The sequence below is a fragment of the Pteronotus mesoamericanus genome, unplaced genomic scaffold (assembly GCF_021234165.1).
Source record: "Pteronotus mesoamericanus isolate MK-2021 breed Mesoamerican mustached bat unplaced genomic scaffold, CSHL_Meso_final contig_263, whole genome shotgun sequence".
In the NCBI taxonomy this organism is placed as follows: domain Eukaryota; kingdom Metazoa; phylum Chordata; class Mammalia; order Chiroptera; family Mormoopidae; genus Pteronotus; species Pteronotus mesoamericanus.
Window position 1 is genome coordinate 12620866 of NW_026555112.1, and position 18982 is coordinate 12639847.

The following is an 18982-nucleotide window of genomic DNA, read 5'->3' on the forward strand; positions in this document are numbered from 1 at the left end:
GATTCAATGTGTAACTGTTTCAATTTTACCTTAGAAGAAGAGGTAAAATCTGTCCAAGCCATTACAATATTCCATTATTTCTTCTCTCATTTCCAAAATTCAGGCTCTTGTCTTCCCCTATAGAGAGCACTTCAAATCCAGACTCTTCATTTTGGAAATTTTGCTCTCTCTTCCACTGCTTCTACATTCTAGCCACATCAAACCGCTTTATGTAGCCACCAACCCACATTCACGCCCCGGAAAAAGCCACATCAGGTACTTTCACACCCCCCAACCTTGGCATATTCTGTTTTCTCTCCACTTACTGCATTTTCTACCTTTAGTCTTTTTAACCCGATTCACAGTTCAAGATTCACTCCGATAGCATTTACTGGGCGTAGGTACCTTCTCTGAGGCTACAAGACAGATAGAGGTTTCCAAATCAATCCTCCAATGACAGTTTGTACATATTTCAATATTTATCATTCTATATTGTTTAACTAAGCCCAGCTCACCCATTGTAGAGAATGGGCCATATCTTTTAAAAATTTTCTTAAAATCTAGTTGAACGTGTGAAGGTAAAACATACATATAAACAATTTATCTATGTAGGGGTGGTGAGTTTTCACCTGTGTCTGATAAATAAATGGCAACCAAAAGACTCTCCTGTTTGGGTTTTTTTGTTGTTTTTTGGTTTTTTTCCTTTCAAGATGGCAGAGAACGTCTTAAAATAGCCCCACACAAAAGGACTCACACCAGGAGCCTTAAGCCAGATCTGGCTACACTTAGCGCAACAGCAAAGGACAATAGAATTTAACCTAGATGCTCAGATGTCCCAGCCCTAATCACTAACAGTAGTTCCCACACACTTATTTTAAACCGTGTTAGCAAACTGGCACCTGCTGCCTTCATTTTGAGGGCCACGCCTCGACCAGGATCAGAAACCTAAAGCACTTCTGGATAAAGACCCAAAGAATCAAGGACGCAAAAGGAGACTAATTTGTATTGGTGAGCATCCAAAATGCACATTTGGGCCCCGCCCTAGCCAGGGGCAGTCCCCCTGAGGCGTACCCATCTCCGCGGAAGGAACAGGAAGGCAGGGCTTTCGTCCACCGGACCGAATGGGAATTCTGGGCCGGCCTGAGGCTGAGGCTGAGGCTGAAGCCCGCTGCGGAGAGGGAGTCTCGTGCTACACCTGTCAGGCTGCAGCCAACACTAGGCCCAGAAATCGCCGAGATTCGGTGACTGAAGGCGGCAAGAGCGTCACCCGATCCCTCACCCCGGGATCCGTCCCTCGCTTGCCTCCTCGCCCTCGCCCTCATCCTTCTCAAACAAAGGCAATCCATATCCACCGCCATTTTCCCCTTACCTCAAAAACCACCTCTTCGTCAAACTCCGGTGTCATCCTTCTCCGCCATGCCACCCGCCTCAGCACGATGGGAAATGAAGGCGGGGGAACTGGCGGCACCCAAGGCGTCCGCTTCACCGGTCCCGAGTGTCCAGAAAACTACAGTTCCCAGCATGCCTCGCGGCTCACACCCCCTTTTCAGACCCACTTATTGGAGCAGAGGATGGTCCTGCAGAACGGAGAGGCAGGAATGAAATAAAACTCGAGCCCTCTGATTGGAGGAGGCTGGAGCTTTTGTCTGCCTTTTACGGCTGCAACTGCCAGGGGGCGCCTGGAGCACTGATTTTTTTTTTTTTTTTTTTTTTTTTTTTTTTAAAGGGAGCTCGAGAAGTGTACGCGCCGGCGGAGGCGCGGTGAGCACTGCTCGTGCCCGCCGCCTGTGGCTCGCGCCCGGGAGCTCCGCCGGGTCCCGGGAGCCCTCAGCGTCCCAGGAGCCCGCTGCATCCTTTGTGCGGCGCTTGGGTTGCGCCGCGGAGCAGCAGAACAAAATGTGGGCGTAGCGGGAGCTTTTCTTTTCTGCCTAAAACTCTTGAAACAATGGACTCTAAGGGGAGCATGGATTGAGAGGGGCGAGCGGGGAAACGAGCTGCCGAAGGGAATCATGACTTCTGCTGCCGGTGAGTGACGGCGCTTGCTCTGCCGCTGGAAAGTTTGTAGCGAGCGCTGCTAGTCTTGGGTTCTGGAGCAACTTTCTCCTTTGGGTAGATTAGCGGTGTTCCTTTTTTTTTGCGAGGACTGTGGCAAGTGCGAAGCAGACGGCATTTGCTGCCGCCTTTCCTCGTCCCTTCCTGCCAAGAAAAGCTGTTTGGAAATCGTGTGTCTCCTGGGACCTGCCTTTAAAAGGAGACCCGTGTCGGGGGCTCTGCGCCAGGTGAAACGCGAAATGTAAAGAGGGCATTTGCTTGTCTCCTAAAATTTGAGCGACTTTGCCTTTTCGTGAGAAAATAGTTTAGATGACCATGTTAAGAAATCAGTTATTCTAAGAAAGGGTAGTGTTCCCAGAGTGTTGAACTCGGCGACTGTGCTGAGTCGCTTTAACCTACTATCTACTAAGTTTAAAACCCTGACCTTTAGTACTTACTAAAGGAGTTTCAACATTGTTACTCCTATCCTGGTTTTTTCCTCCCCACTACCAGAGAAGGAGGATAGAATTGCCGATGCTGATTTTTTGCTCATCTCCACCCAGGTTTTTAATGGATTTTTTTCCCTATATCTACCTGGTTAGTGTAAACAAAGCCTTATTTTCTGTCTGCCATCGACAGTACTTTCCCTTCATACAAATGACAAAGTGTTTACCTTTGTGCGGATTTTGAGCAATTCTGTATATTGTATTTCTCATCATTCTTAAAGAACGGTTCTTATATTCCAAAATAATTACTAAAGTGGTTTTAAATTTACTTTATGGGAACATAGATTAATTTTTAAACCGCGACGTAATGTATTAAGTATTAGGGTTTTTAATCTGTTTCATCCACGAAACAAACTTTCATTTGAAATTTTATAGTAAAATAGTGTAAAGTTTTTCCTCAAAGTTACTCCTGGAGTCACCACTTAAGTATCAGATTAAATTTTCTTTGCTTTTCTTGGCATTTGTTTTAAATTCCTGTAATTTGAAACTGTCAATAGCACTCTAAATATTCTAAATTGTTTTATTTCTAAAGCCTAGATATATTGAAGGGTTGCATTGCTAGGTGTAATCAGATTACAGATAACTAGGCAAGAAGTTAGCCAATAGTAATAAGAAAGCAAAGAGTGAAGTATGTGTGTAGTGGTATTCCTGAAGAAATTGTGGATCTTTCCTCTCTGATATTACATGTATGTGTAGGCGATGTCACCATATGTTATTTATAAACTCTTTTTCCTTACCAAAGGGAGGCTTTCTATTTGGGGTGAATTATTTTCATCTTAAATTTCTGTGCCTCACTTTTGTTCAAGTTTTCTTTATTATCGAGCTAGTCAAATTAATATAAATTTAAAGTGGTTGAATTTTAAATACTTTCAGCCAATTTTAGCTCTCCCTTCTTTTGGAGTGTCAAGCACATTTAAAATTCTTATATCTTATATGCATCCGTTTTCAATTCCAGTCCTAACATTTTATAATGAACAGTTACAGAAGCATTTGATTTGACATTTAAATTTGAAACCTGATCTAGGGATCAGTCGGGAAGTTTGATTTTTGATTTGCATTACCCTAGAATAATGCAAGCAGTTTTTATATTTTATCAACTTTACAATTAAAGAAATCCACAGACATTTTTGTGGTATTTTAAAAGAGGGACACTTCCTGTGTTTAGCTGAGTTAGTTGGTTTTTAGCATTGCTTGCTGAGAAGCATTAACTACTTTTTTGTTCACCATCTGTTAAGATTTACTTTAGTTCTTTCTCATGTCTAAGTGGAAATATGGAAGAGAATTGGGTTTTATTTCCATCCCATTCATATAAAATTATATGTTCATCATTCTTACAAGCTGTTTATGGTTTTTGAAACTAATCAAATTTATTAAAACTTTAGGAAAGTTACTTGCAATTGGGGAATTGTTTATATCAAATCTAATCTGTGGTATTGATATTTGGGATGGTTGGCTTAATTTAAAGAAATAAGAGAAATGTTGTAGAACATCTATATTTTAAGTATCCTGAAGAAGAGCTGGCTTTGTTTTTCTGCATCTGTTAAAAAGGAGGCCTGTAGTAGAGATTTTAGAATTATTCTAATCAGTATATTTAAAAGGAGAGGTATGTCTTCTGTCCTTTTGAACTGCACAGGTCACTGTCTCACTACTGCCTGTGCTTTCCTATGTGACTGGTTCAAAAGCTAAAAAAGTGTGCACGTGAACCGCAGCCATCTGCGTGTAACAGATGACAGTGTGTTTGTAATACATTAGTGAAATGGTACTAGTGCTTTACTTTCTTACCTTACTTTTCCCTTGAGCCAAACAGCTGTGTAAATAAAAGATTTGCTGCTTTGCTCTAAAAAGCATTGGGTCTGACTGTTGATACAGTATTAAGATCCGAAGGTGCTGTATTCATTTCCAAACATCATGTACTTATTTCAAGAGTTTGACATTGGAGCAGACTGTAATATAATGCCCTGTTATTTTTTGAGTTGTGTTTCTTTCATTCTAGAGCCACAAAAAAATAATGACAGTAATAATGAAGGATTTTGGATATTTCTCTACCAGCGACTTAGTTTAATACTTGTTCCTACTATTAAGAACTTAGTCAATAATCCTATTGAAGTTGATTCCTGCTGCTTTTCAAAATATTATGGATATGAACTTTTAAAAAAAAAGAAATTTCTTGTTACTGAGACATATTAAAGTGTATGTGTATGTGGCAGTTCTCACCATTCCCAGGGACCTATTTTCACACTTGGGGACATTACAATGAGACAAAGTGCCTGCCCTTCTGGAGCTTGCTTTCTAGTGGTGGAGACCAAGTTACAATGAAGAAAAATCATACAGGGCAAAGGGCTGGAGGCTATAAGGACTCCCCTGAAGCAAGTATCTCAGAAGTTATAATCTCAGAATCACATAGGCTTTACAGTTCTGTTCAACTCCCTCATTTACAAGTAAGGAAAGTCAAGCAGCTAGATCTGCCAAAAGGACAAATGATTAGGCTAGCTAGTTCCTTAAGTTATATCATTGGCTTCCCCCAACACATGGTTAACTAACAACAGTGAGCCAAAATTCACAGCTATTTATTTATTCAGTAAGTGTGCATTGAGGGCATTAGGTCCATAATGCTGGGCTGCATTTGTTGGGAATCAGCCACAGCTCATATGTAATTAATTTAACTTCTAGGACACTAAAGAGAACAGGGATTTATGTCTGTTCAAAGCAGACTTATGCATAAAACACATTTAAAGAAAAGAGTAAAATTGGTACCAGAGATTAAAAATTTAACCAAAAAGAAAAAGTTGACTGGTTAAATGACCTGGAAGCTTCTGACAGAGCTGCAAGATTCAGAAAGTAAAAGGTTAATTTGATGAGATGAGATTTTTTAAAACTTTGTGGTAAAATACACATAATATAAATTTATTAACTTTATCATTTTTAAGTGTCAGTTCGGTAATGTTAAGTACATTCACATTGCTTTGCAGTCCGTCTCCAGAACCCTTTTCATCTTGCAAAATCGATTTTTTTATTATTATTATTCCTTCAAAAATCTCAGAGGTGTAGGATGTTTTAAGAATGGTTACAGAAATGCCCTGGCCAGTGTGGCTTAGTTGGGTGGTGTCCCCCAAAACGGAGGGTCGCAGGTTTGATTCCCTTTTGGGTCATGTTCCTAGGTTTCGCGTTCTGGTTCTCTGGTCAGGACTCGACTGATAAAAGTTTCTCACATCGATATTTCTCTCCCTCTCTTTCTCCCTCTTTTCCCCTCTCTCTGAAATGTCACGCCCTTCCTTTCTCTCGAAAAGCAATGGAAAAAAATGTCCTAGGGTGAAGATTAAAAAAAATTTTTTTTTTAAAGAATGGTTACAGAAATGAAATTAACATGACAACTTCCTGTCAATTTTCATTACCTTGGGTAAGATGAGAAGTTGGGAAGAGGCCTAGGGCATTCATGCTCTCTTTTACGAATTGACTTTATAGATCAAGAGTTGAATTGAAGGGATTATTATACCAAGCTTTAGCTTTAGGCTTCAAAGGGTTTTACATTTTTTTCTGCTTAAACAAACAAACAAACAAACAAACTAACAAACTGATAACATGCTTATTGAATAGATAACCGAATTGTAAAAGACTTTGGAAATTTGTGTTATTTTGAAAATATTTTATTATTTTCTTTATTTAGCACATTATATTGAGTGAGAAGTCATCTCTTACCATATGATTTTGATTAAACATATAATATTAGAGGTTTGGGAAATTCTTCCTTGGTTAGTAAAAGGAAGTAGAGCACCATACTCTTTTGTATTTTTTTTAAAACTCTGTTCCATGTAATATCTTCCCAAGTGTTGTGACTAATTTCCTTTGCTGAAAAGAAATTCATTACCAAATGAAGTATCTCAGCCTTTGTGCATTCAAGTATTTAAATAACATCCAGAAGAGTATTTTGAAATGTTTATTTTTATTTTTAAGTCAAGTTTTTTATATTAAGCATTAGATCATGTTGGAGAAACAAATATAAGAAGTGTAAGATCAAATATTTTATCTCAAATTTCATTGGGGAAGTATGACTGGGTGATAAGCAACAATATAGGTGGAAAACCTTTAAAGAAACTAAAAAAATCCTGGTGTTCAGGCAGTGTATATCTTTCTATTTTATAGGTCTTTTGTGTGAAGCTTTTATTAGGTTTCTAGGTTAAGAGAAGATCTGTACGACTCTAACACAGTATAATAGGTGCTTATTAACTACTTTTTATATAACGTTGAGGAAGACTAGAAATTGCGGTCATCTTTTAAATATACTAATGAAGGTTACGCAACATAATCATCTGTGGAACCTAAAAGAAATACAGATGTCCAGACTCTATTCCTAGAAACTCATCAGTTAGACCTAGGGTTGAGCTCCATGAAGGATTACAGTGAAAATTACCCATTGACAACCCTCACACAGAGAAATCAATTTTATTATGAGCCTCAGTTAAAGAAGAAGAAATACTTTTTACTTTTAAATTTCCAGTTTCTGTATTTCGTTTTAAGATTGTTTTGGGGTTTTAGTGACATAGAATATTGATAAAGGCATTTGTATACCTCTACTGTGCATCACTGAGCTAGAAGAATACTGCTTATTCACATGAAAAGTTTAAAGAGTTGTGCCCATGATCCAAATAGCACTATCCTGATTGGTCAGAATAAAGCCACTCTGATCAGTTGGTGAAAATGAAAACGAGGTTGCAGTAGCACAGCTCTGAATGCACAAGGAAAGTCAATACTATTGGTTAAAATAAATATAAGGCTGACTTTGCCAGCAGCCAGGCATTCCAGTGCAGACTTCTTTCTCCCTAAAGTACAACTTGTGGGAGAGGCCCCTGTTTTTAAATTTGAGCCTAATTAGCCACCAGGAGCCCTTCTCAACAGGTACGTTCATTCTCAGGCTTGACACATTAAATTTGACTATAGCTGCCCGATCGATTGTTCTTCAGGATTGCTGTACCAGTCACGTTACCTCGAGTGCTGGATTATGTTCTTATATCACCACATTTCCTTCAACATTTGGCATTATCCAGCTTTTTAACTCACCCAGTCTAATGTGTATAAAGTGAGATCTTGTTATTATTTCATTTTGCATTTTCTCTGATTATTGATGAATTCAAGCATCTCTTCAAAGAGCTTGTTAGCTTTAGAGTTTTCTCCTCTATAAGTTACTATTCATATACTTTCACCATTTTTCTGCTGGTTGACATTTTCTCCTGGTTGATAGGCAGGAATTCATTACATATTATAGAAAGAATAATCCCTGGTTGTTTCATATATTGCAAATATCTTCTGTTCTATTATTTAGTAACTTTGTTCATGGTTTCTTTGAACAGAAATCTTTTATTTCAATAAAATTATTCTACTTGTTGCTGCCATTAAAGAAAAAGAGCTATGTCCTACCAATAACTTAGGCAAATTCAATTCTTAGCACTTAACAAGTGAACTGAAGTACTTTCTCCTACTATTCAAGTCCTAAGCAGAAGTGAATTATTTCATTTAGTTCACTTGTTGTCTGAAGATATGGTTATCTGTTCCAAAGTTAGAAGAAAAACCATATTGGACTTTTTAAGAAATATACCCTAGAATTGAAGGGCAATTTAAGGAATTTTCAAGACTAATATTGATTCTATATAATATAACATAATCTACCTAGTAAAAGGCACATTCACCATATTATCAAAAGTAAAAGTTATCAAATATAATCATTTATCATTTGGTGCTTTTTTTCACCAATTTTTTTTTTCTTTTTAGAGATAAAGAAGCCACCAGTGGCCCCCAAGCCAAAGTTTGTGGTGGCTAATAATAAGCCAACTCCACCTCCTGTTGCACCCAAACCTGACGTTGTGATTTCTAGTGTTCCACAGTCAATAAAGAAAACAAAACCAGCAATAGCCCCGAAACCAAAAGTTCTGAAGAACTCACCTCTTTGTGATATCGGGCAGTCACCATCAAGGAAAATCACCGTGAACCTGGAAGAACATAAAAAGAGATTACCCAAAAGCACTGACAACTCTACTTGCAAAAATGTAGGGCACCAGAGCAGTGGTTGTACTTTACCAATGTGTTCCTGCAGTCCTGAGTGTATCCATAAGCTTGGGAACAGAGATAATTTGTGTGTAAAGAAGCTTGTCTTAGAACCCCTAGAAATGCCTGAACATTTAGAAAATAGTAAAATTGATGAGTTCTCTTCAGCTATAAAAACAAGGAGTAAAAGTGATTCTAATGGTGAAACGGTCAAGAACCGGAGTGCAGTTGTTTTAAAGGCAAACAGCCTAGAAGAGAAGCTTAAAGATGTTTTAATACAACGAACATCACCTTTTATTTCCCCCCAGAAGCACAGATCCACAGACAGCCCGGAAATGAATGAGAGCTTTTATTCCAACAGACAGTTCAGAATTAAATTTGCAGACTCGTCACCTTCCTTGTCCAGCTTTGAGAAAGTTCCTGATCATCACTACCACCTACAACTTCCTACAGATGAATTTCAAAATGTTGAAACTTGTCAGGATGGCAGTGAAAAAAGCAGCATTTGCCTTCATTCACCTGAACAGGAAGCTCTGGCAAATAGTAAACGGAGTGCTTTTTTATCCTCAGATGGAGTTAGTAAGAAATCAGAAGTCAAAGATCTTGGTCCCTTAGAAATCCACTTAGTACCATGTACTACAAAATTTCCAACTCCCAAGCCCAGAAAGGCACGGGCCGCACGCCTGTTACGTCAAAAGCACGTAGATGCTCCTAGTGAAAGTACTGAAGAACCAGAGAATTTAGACAGTAACTCTTCTTGTCTTTTTGAAGATAGTTTGAAAAACAATAAAATCAACATTATTTATCAGAATATTTTGTGTAACCAGGAACAGGTTGGCAAAGTGAAACCAGGAAATAAAAGTGAATTGAGTGTTGACTCCAACAGTGATGAACAGAACTTAGTTGATTCCCAGAAAGCCATGTGTCATGAAACAACTTCCTCTGAAAAAATGACACCACCTTTAGATACAGACTCTAATTTGACTTTTGACAGTAAGATAGTAGATGGTTCTAGTGTGTCACCTGCTATGAATGAAGGGACCAGTTTTATAAGATGCAGTACTCTATCTATGAGCCTGCCTAAGCAGCTGAAATTAGCCTGCAACAAACCTTTGCCTACTACCTGTAACCTAGGAGTGTCTGCCCCTCAGATACAAAAGGAATCTACAATAAAAGATGGAAGTTCGTCAAGAATTGTCCCCAAAAAACCTCAAAGACACAGCTTGCCTCCTGCAGGAGTGCTTAAAAAGGCTGCCTCAGAGGAGCTTGTGGAGAAAAGTTCTTATCCCTCAAATGAAGAAAAAAATTCAGACAAAAGTCCAGAAAGAAATCATGTTCGACAGTCGTGTGCCCAAAACCATGATATGTTGTCCTCCTTTGAAATGCCTAAACGGACTTCAGAAAAGCCAGTGTGGAAATTACCTCATCCTATTTTACCATTTTCAGGGAACCCAGAATCCTTAAAGTCTATCACCATATCCTCAAATAGTGAGCCTTCAACTGCCCTGACCAAACCTAGAGCAAAATCACTGTCTGCTATGGATATGGAAAGGTGCACTAAGCCTTGCAAAGATTCTCAGAAGAAAATCTCTTTAAAGAAGTTGCTCAGCATGAAGCTATCCATCTGTTTCATGAAGAGTGACTTCCAGAAATTTTGGTCCAAGAGTAGCCAACTCGAAGACTCAAGTGTTTGCAGCCTCTCAGGTGGGGAGGGAAAAGGGACTGAAAATGATTGGCATGGCTTGTTAGTAGAAGAGAGGAGAAATAAACCCATCAAGGCCCATTCTGCAGATAATTACAGCCTGGACTCCCAAAAGAAGAGGAAGAAGTCTCGGGGCCAGGATAGTACAACTAATGGACCAAGAGCAGAGTCTTTGGATGACCAAATGCTCTCTAGGGAGGCGGTATCTCAGGCACCTTGCAAATCTGTTCCAAGTGACTGTGCACCGGAATATGAAAATATACGCCATTATGAGGAAATACCAGAGTATGAGAACTTGCCATTTGTAATGGCTGGAGGGAAAACACCAGAGTTGGAAAGGCAGAACTCCAGCAGCATGGAGGACACCGATGCAAATGTATATGAGATTGAAGAGCCATATGAAGCTCCAGATGGCCAGCTGCAACTTGGACCGAGACATCCGCATTCCAGGTACCACTTAGGTGCCAGATAGACACTGCACATCTGCACTTCTACATGTGTCACTAAAATTAATATTTGACAACCCTATATAATAGGTAAAATCTCACATGTGGAGAAATATCACTTGGTGAGAAAGTGGATTAGTGAAGTATATATTAAATTATTTCAAAGTGCAGTCTCCTGTATCATATAGTCGGAATAGATAGTTGCAATGTTAAGCGTGAAATAGTTGACCTATCTTAGTAGCCAATTCAAAAAATTTGAACCAGTAGTAGTAGGGACCTAGGGAGGAACTGAACCAGAGAGGTCCCAGGGCCTCCAAGGCCCAACATGGAAGGTATAGCTGGAACTAATGGGAGGAAATGGGCCAATTAGCGAGCTTTATTTGCTAGGTGTAAAATATCTGAAGTTATTGAAATCCATGCATTTATTTATGGTGCCCTTGGTCAGATGAAACCTCTAAATTTGCAAAAGTTACTACTTTTTGAGGATTAGTTATTTTACTTGTTGAAGGTTAATTACTAACTTTAGGTAGATATAGGAAAAATGCAGGAAACACATTAATTATTCTCCTTTCTTTCACTTTTGTATAGGCACTTTTTACCCTTGATATACCCATTCCATTCATCTTATTGAAACCTTGCTCATCCTTGATGGTCTAGCTCAGCAATGATTGGCTTCGGGAAGCTTGTGTAGTTTCTTAGTGGGAAATGTTTACTTCCTATTCTGATCTCCCAGTTACGCTCTGCTGTTCTGACAGCCTTCCCCTCAATCTGTCTTACGGTATGATTACTTACTCGTTTGTCTGATATTCTGTGTTTTAAGCTCCATGAAGAAGTCTGGTCATACCTTTTTGTTGTGCATGAGTCCAAGCAGGGGCTTAATAGGGATCAGCAGATGTTGATTGGATACAAGAGAGAATGAATGAAAAAGAGGCAAAGGAATCAACCACTGCAGCTGCTTCCTGCTCTCTCCACAGTCAAAGGGAGCTTTTGCATTGTATTTTAAAGTGCTGTTTTTGTGTCTAACGCAAAGCTTATAGGCCTTTTTGGAAGTCTTCATACTCTTCTTAGGTCACTAACTTCAAGTTTCTGACTACTCAGATCTTAAAATGGGACGTTTGTAGAAATATTAATGTATGTGGTACCTAATAGGGGTAGAAAAAAGGATTATTGGTGAATGAGTAAATAAAATTATGTAATGAAATCTTAGTGCAAGTGAAATAAACTGTTCTATTAGATGTCCTAGCATTTTTCTGTACTCATAATCCTTTCTGCCCTTCCTCCTTTAACCCATAAAAGATGACTTACCTCCCTTACCTAACTTTTCTCATAGCTGATTGTATTTTGAACATTAGTACCCAGGCAAAAGCCTCTTCATTGTCATAAATATTTCCATAGAGAATTAGAGTTAGGTATCCAACTTGGAAAAAAAAACACATTTAACTTTTCACGCCTGCCCTTCTCTCATGGAACAATTTTGTTGGTATTGTCCTTTTAACATGCATTTGTATTGTGTGTGTGCGGTGGGGGGTGGGGTCTGAATTTGGCTTCTTTATGATATACTGCTATCCTTAGCTACGATGAATTTTTTTTGTCTTGAAATTGGAGACTTGGTCCTTGGTGTAAGTTTCCTGTTGGCCTTCATGTTTAAATCCCGAGAGTTTGTAATTTTCTCTAACACCAACTGTAAACTTCTGCAGCTTGTTCTTTATCTAATAATGCTTCTTATACAATGAGGAGTACTGTTGCTTGGCTCAGGGGAACCAGGTTGGAAGGGGTTAAAAACACAGCCAGCTAGGTCAGCTGGCTGGCATTCATAAAGAAGGGTTCTTTCTGGAAGCCACAGGAAACCAAGAGCTGCTGTGAACAGGTTGCAGGCGGTCAAGTAGGGCAGCCTCATGAAGAGTGGGTGAGCTCTGCCTTTGAATTTAGCTTTCCACAGAGGTTTTTCTTCAGGCCTCAAGCAGGGAGCCCTCAACAGGCTTAAGACTCCTGAAATGTGCCAGCTGAATCAAAGCCTGCAGTCATATGACCAGACTAACAGTTTTGCCTGCAAAATTGTCCCTTTTGTAAATAACGTTGAATAGATGAGAAAACAAAATCCAAGGCTTTGTGAGGAGGAGGACACTTGGACACCCTAAAATAAGGTAAATGAGAAGTACGTTGACAGGATCCAAGTTGAAATCTTGTTCTGTAGTCTGGCTGTTGAAACTGTAGACCTGTTCCTTAGAGTGATTAATTCAAAGTCCAACACCCTAGGATTCTAAAATGGTAAGAAAAATGCAAATGAACCCTGTTTAAGACTTTTCTGCTGGAGAAGTTGGAAGAGCATCTAACAGTTTCTCAGCACTCAGGGAAGAGAGTTTCGATCTTGCCTAGGGGACTAGTTTTTAGGGACTCACAGAGTCTACATAGATAAACAGATTCCAGGTCGAATGGATATTTGGAAAACTTGGGAGTCGCTGACCTCTAGAGTGTAGGTTTCACGGATCCAACAGCTTAACATTTATAAATTTTTAACAACACATTTATAATTTATCAGGAAATAATTATAAGCAGTCCCCAGTTCCAGATAGGGTTATGCTAGTCTAAAAGTGCGTGATAATTTGAAACTCGAAGTGTATTTCCCAAAGAAACAGTTTTGGCAATGAAGGTAAAAGTTCCAGTTTAGCCCTCAAGCTGCATTGACCGTTAGTGTCCTGACCTCTCCCCCTCTCTTCCTAGGTGCTTTCCTCCTCTCAGCACTTCTTTGGCCTGAGGCAGGAGAGTTGGCCAGGGTGGGGTTGAGCACCAGGATATCAACAGGAGCAAATCCACTAGGTCTGAGGCAGCAGGGTCTGTGGAAAGGGTGAGGTGACTAAAGAAGAATGAGGAAATTGCGGGGGGCGGGGGGTGGGGGGGGCTGGGCTTGCTGTGAGAAAGACTGTAAAGCACTGGGAGTGATAAGGAGAAAGGAAGGGCTGGGTGGTTTCGATTAGTAATCAGTGGATTTTCTTTCTCTCCTTTTCTCGTTATTCTTGTCCTTTTCCCTTTTCCCTTCCCATCCTCCTTTGCTAACTGCACCGTAGTGCTAATTGAGTTTCTGAGCCCTAGGCAAGAGTGAGTAGAAGAAGCTGGGGGAAGGCTGGATGGGGTAAGGAGTGGCACTGGGAAACCCCTGAGTGGGGGAGGAAGGCCAGCCAAACCTGAAAGTGAAGGGGAGGAAGGGGCATTTCCATGGCTGGAGAAGCAGTAGGTTTTAGGTGTTTGCAGTTGGATCATCATTCAGTCACTGCTCTGGGTTCTCAGAAGCACTTTTGTTAAAAGATTGTGAGCCACTCTGGAGTATTCTGGTGTGTTTTGGGTACAGTTATGAGCTCTCTTCCCCAAAAGGTTCCATTCATTATAAATCTAAAACAACTAGCCAGTAACAGGCCTTTTTCTGTCACTGCATGCAGGTGATTAGTGCTCAGTTCCTACTATTATTTAAGAAGTTCGATTTTCATAAGGAAGTTTCAACAATATGAGCCTTTATTAAAGAGTTATGGACAAATCAGAAATATGGTAATGTGCAAATGTTGGGATTTCCCTCTTGAAATTGTACCAGACTTCTTGGTTCTGTAACCAAGACAAATTTTCCCTGGAAACATTCCAAGTTTTTCCTCTGTTGTTTTTGTTTGTCCTTACTGGATGTAAGCACTGCAAAGAAAATGTATGGTAATTGGGTTTTCCTAGGTAACCCAGCAAGTCCTCAGTTTATTTATTCCAAAATATTGACTGTATGTTAAGCCGTGTGCATCCAAAGGTGAAAAAGGTTACCTACTCCCAAGGAGCTCCTGTTCAGTGAGGCGGCAGTCAATTAAAGGGCGACTTGGTTTTATTAATCCAAGGCTTGTTAGAGTTACACCCCAAAAGATGACTTCACAGAGGTGGTGACACTTGACCCAAGGCTGATAAAATGGACATGACTTGATTTGGCGTTTGGAGGTCATTTTGTAACCTTGACAAGAGCAATTTCATTGGTGTTGTGGGCAAAGAAAGCAGATTGCAAACAGAGGAGAACTGAGCAGAGAGAAAGTGGAATCAGCAAATGTGAATTGCTGTCCCTTGAAACTTTGCCCAGAAGTCTCCATCACTTAAAGGTTTGGATTTATCCTTCGGTTTTCCTCAAGCACTGGAATTCAGACTAAAACAAACTACAAAATCATTTCTTTTTAATAAATCAGTATGTCCTCGTCTCTGAAAAAGGAAAGTACTAAGTTTTTTGTTTTTACACAATTTTAAACACAAAACTGGGTTTAAAGAGCTGACAAATGGCATTACAAGTTGGCTCAAAATCTCATTATGGCATTTATGTTATAAATCATTAGTGCTGGTCTAGAAGATGTCTCTCTTGGGTTGCATCTACCATCTGGTGGTATTGTTGAATTTTAATAATGATTAAAGGGTAAATTAATAGCCCTACTGAACCTTTCTATGTTGTCATAACATAGATAAGATTATGCACAGTTAGAGAGTGGGGGTTGGGACCCATATATCTTAACAGCAGCCTTTTCCTGTGAGTTATTTTCAGCTTCAGCTCAGGAAATATCAAAAATTTGTATGACTCTTTAATTTTGTTTATTGTGTTGGAATCATAACCACAGAGTTTTGGTGAATATGTTTATATACTTACCCTACATTTTAAACTTTTCAAAATATTTCAACTAATTTGATTAGCAAGACAGAAATTGCTTTCTAATATGAGCTTTTAACCTATTAGAGAAATATTCCCAGTATGAACCTTTTGAAAAATAGCAGATGTGGGGGGACCTCATTCTTTCCCTAAGCATTTTTCATTCCTGCAAGGACCTGATAGGTGAAGATAATCAAATAGTCCATCAATCTGTGAATATTTTAAACCTCTAAGTAGAATGTTTGGAACTCAGAATGCATTTTTGAGATAGAAATAACTGTGAGTAGGAGTTAGGTTCCCAGCCAGCCCACAAGAACATACTTAGCTTCTAATATATGAAAAATACAATGGAAAGTAATAGAAAATGAAGCTGTGACAAGACTAAAGCAGAGCAGTAAAATTAGGTAAATAGTTTTTGTGATTCTCAAATGCTGGTGCATCCAAAGAGGAAAAATTTAGTGTGTTGAGGAAAATATTAAGGGGAAAGGGAACAGGATGAAGTATAAAAGATGAACCTTGACTCACCAGTTCTCCAGGTGGTTCAGGGGAATGAATTCCAGATGCAGGCTTGTGTTTGTACCTAAGGGGATGAGTATGATCTTGTTTCAGGTATCCAAAGAAATGTCTGTGCTTGTATATTAATTTTGTAAGCTTTCCATGTCCTTGCAGACATTTATTTATTTGGCAATTATTTTAAATGTATCATCTCTTCTTGGCATTGCATAGATTAATTTGGTGTTTAAGGAAAGACCTTTATTTAAAAAAAGTAGACATGTTTATATGAGCATATTTATTAAAACTATATCAGGAACAAAGGGCAGTTTGAATTGTAGCACTTTGGGTGTGGGAAGCTACAAAGAAGTGCTGACCTTTTTATTAAATGCTGAGATTAAAAGTTAAGTTTGAGAATGAAATTGCCTAGTATTCTTCTGGGTGGTATGGAAAATCTACTTTGGTGGTTTAGTCTGTGTCTGGTAATTGTTTGTGTTCACGGATCTCTGGAGAAAAAAAATGATTTGCAAGTGGTTTTGACATCAGGCAGAGATAATCTATCACTGGAGCTATAAAAATTGGATTGACCAAATAGACTATCAGTGAAGTAAAGTATTATGATAGTGTTTCCAGGAGAAAGAACTGTCTTTGGCTGTTGTCTTTCAGATTTCTCAGTCCTTGTTGTTTGCCTGTATCCATTTGAGTTCCATGTAAAGTAAATGTAAATTGGAGTAAGGTTGTGGGTTATCATACCCTTTATACATAAATAAATTGAATTATGGTGATAGTGACTTCAAGAAAAATCGACAAAGATGGAAATACAACTGTATTAGTGGTTCTGGTCTCTAATGTTCAAGGGTCTGTTTACTAGACTCTCCCATTTATAGAAGTATTTTGGTTTCTGATTCAGGAAAGGTGAAATAATAAACATTGAACAAAGAAAGTCAGTTTCTACTGAATGTTTGGATAAAAATAAAAAGGAAAACAAACACATTTAGCCTTTTTGTGTTTGAAATGGTGTAACTGCTTGTTCTTTTAACTCCAGTGGATTCTGCTGAAAACTTTATTTTACTTAGATCATATGTTTTTTTGAAGTCAGTTTTTGGTAACTTATTTGTAACAGTTGATATACTTTGGCATGTGTTAGTATTCTTTGAAACATTAGGAATTAAAGAATAGATTTGGGTTTTAATTAATTTAAAATAGATTTTTCTTTTCTTAATCTAAAAGCAGTTATGATTTGAATTGTTTGGCAACTAATTTCAAGTCCAGGAAGGTAGCTATAATATGTAAAGAAAGAATAATTGGAAACTGTGTTTTTTTTTCCCCCCTGTCTTTCAGTTGGTCTTTAGATGTATGGGTGATCACAGTAAACAGAGATTTCCATTTAAATGAGTAGCTTTTTCACTACTTAATTCTTTCCAGAACTTCACTATTAGAAACAGAAGCTAAAGCACAGTTCCTCTCTACTGCTATTAGACTGTGGGAAGAACTTAGAAGTGGGCAGGGAAGGATAAATAGTGAGACCATTCAGGAGTCCTGGTCTGATTTATTTCGTAACAAAAGTTAGGGTGAGGAAACTTAAATGGGAGCCTTTTGGGTAGTTTGAAAATTGTGGAAATTCAAGCATGTCTTTTAATGGTTTTAGGTTAAACGTAATCATAGAATCATTAAATTTTAGAACTAAAGGAGTCATTACCAATCATCCAATCCAGCCTCCTCATTCATTGATGAAACCAAGCCCAGCAATACTTGACTTTCCCCACACCACAGGCATGGGAAATTGCAAAACCAAGGCTCCAACTTTGTGCTTCAAAATACCACATTGCCTCTTTTAAGGCTATTGTGGAAGCATTACAGAGAAGGTCAGCAAGATTTAGAAAACCCAGGTGATCGTGAGTTGTTCCAGAAAGGTTCAGGTTTGCTTACACCACTGCTATTTTTTCTTGTTATAACAGATATGGTTACCTCATTAGGAAAGAGGGCTGCACATAGCTGTATATGAACACAGGATTATATGGCTTTATTTTTTATTTTTAGGTTTTTAAGTTTTATTTATTTTTAGAGAGAGGGGAAGAGAGGGAAAAAAAGAAGAGAAACATTGATGTGAGAAACATCTGTTGGTTGGAACCAAGGCATGTGCCCTGACTGGGAGTCAAACCCGTGACCTTTCGCTTTGCAGGACAATGCGCAACTGAGCCACACCAATCAGGGCTGGCTCAGTTTTTTTAAACCGTGATTTCAGGGAAGTGAATATTCATACCATGCAGAAACTTTCAGCCCCCCAAAATGTCTCATCCTACTAATATACAGGCGTGGGTACTATTTACTCAATATTTCTGACATGCCAACCATTAAGTTAGGAGCTCTTGCCTGCCTTATTTTGTTTCTACTATTCTTTTTGTTTTGTTGTTTCTACTATTCTGTGGGGTGGATATTATCTTATTTTAGCAATAAAGAAACTAAGACTTACTGAGGTTAAGTTAATGAGGTTAAGATAGATATTATCTTATTTTACTGATAAGGAAATTAAGACTTAATGAGGAGTAAGTTCTTCAAGTACACACAGCTAGTATGTAGATAAACTGAGTGTAGAACCACATTTTCTGATCCTGAGACATTGATTTTAAATCAGAACATGTTCATATTATTCTGAGCTCTAGGGCATTTGTTTTACCATTTTATTTTTTATGTTCAATATTGGTAGAGGCCTCTGATCTTATTACTGAACCTAATTTGTTCAAGATCTAGAGGGGAAAATACAGGAACACCTGCAGTGATATGTATAGACATTATTGAGCAATTCAAAGGCCCTAGATCTTCCATGCAAGAAGAGCTCATTGATTGGAAAGCTTTAATGGTTAGGAAATAGATGTTTCAGTGGTTGGAAACTGAACTAATCATGCCATGTTTGCATTTGGTCAAGTTAATGCTGGCCACTATTCAAAGCAAGTTAAAATGATTCCTGTCATTTACTAGTTACTAAGGACATTAATGGCACAAAAAGGATTATACATGTCTCATTTCATCACTGATTTACATGAGAGTTGCTTTTTTAAAAAATCTCATTCGTCCTTGTTCCTTATTTCATTGTCAAGTACTTTCTGATCTCTAAAGCACTGTAGGTTAATAGTTGATT

The 18982-nt window shown here is 38.6% G+C and overlaps 2 protein-coding genes across 7 annotated transcripts in view; one reads left to right on the top strand and one right to left on the bottom strand.

Moving 5' to 3' along the window:
- Positions 1-1482, bottom strand: part of VEZT (vezatin, adherens junctions transmembrane protein) — a 61735-nt gene extending 60253 nt beyond the window's left edge. For all 6 annotated transcript variants that reach the window (XM_054574690.1, XM_054574688.1, XM_054574686.1 and 3 more), the window contains exon 1: positions 1349-1482. Coding sequence is in view for 4 of the 6 variants with exons in the window: in XM_054574686.1 (XP_054430661.1) it covers positions 1349-1384 (36 nt within the window). In the remaining 2 variants the exon portion in view is untranslated. The remainder of the gene's footprint in view (positions 1-1348) is intronic.
- A 273-nt stretch (positions 1483-1755) lies between these two features.
- Positions 1756-18982, top strand: part of FGD6 (FYVE, RhoGEF and PH domain containing 6) — a 100548-nt gene continuing 83321 nt past the window's right edge. The window contains exons 1-2 of the mRNA XM_054574695.1: positions 1756-2004; positions 8280-10704. Of these exons, the coding sequence (XP_054430670.1) occupies positions 1989-2004; positions 8280-10704 (2441 nt within the window). The 5' untranslated portion in view covers positions 1756-1988. The remainder of the gene's footprint in view (positions 2005-8279; positions 10705-18982) is intronic.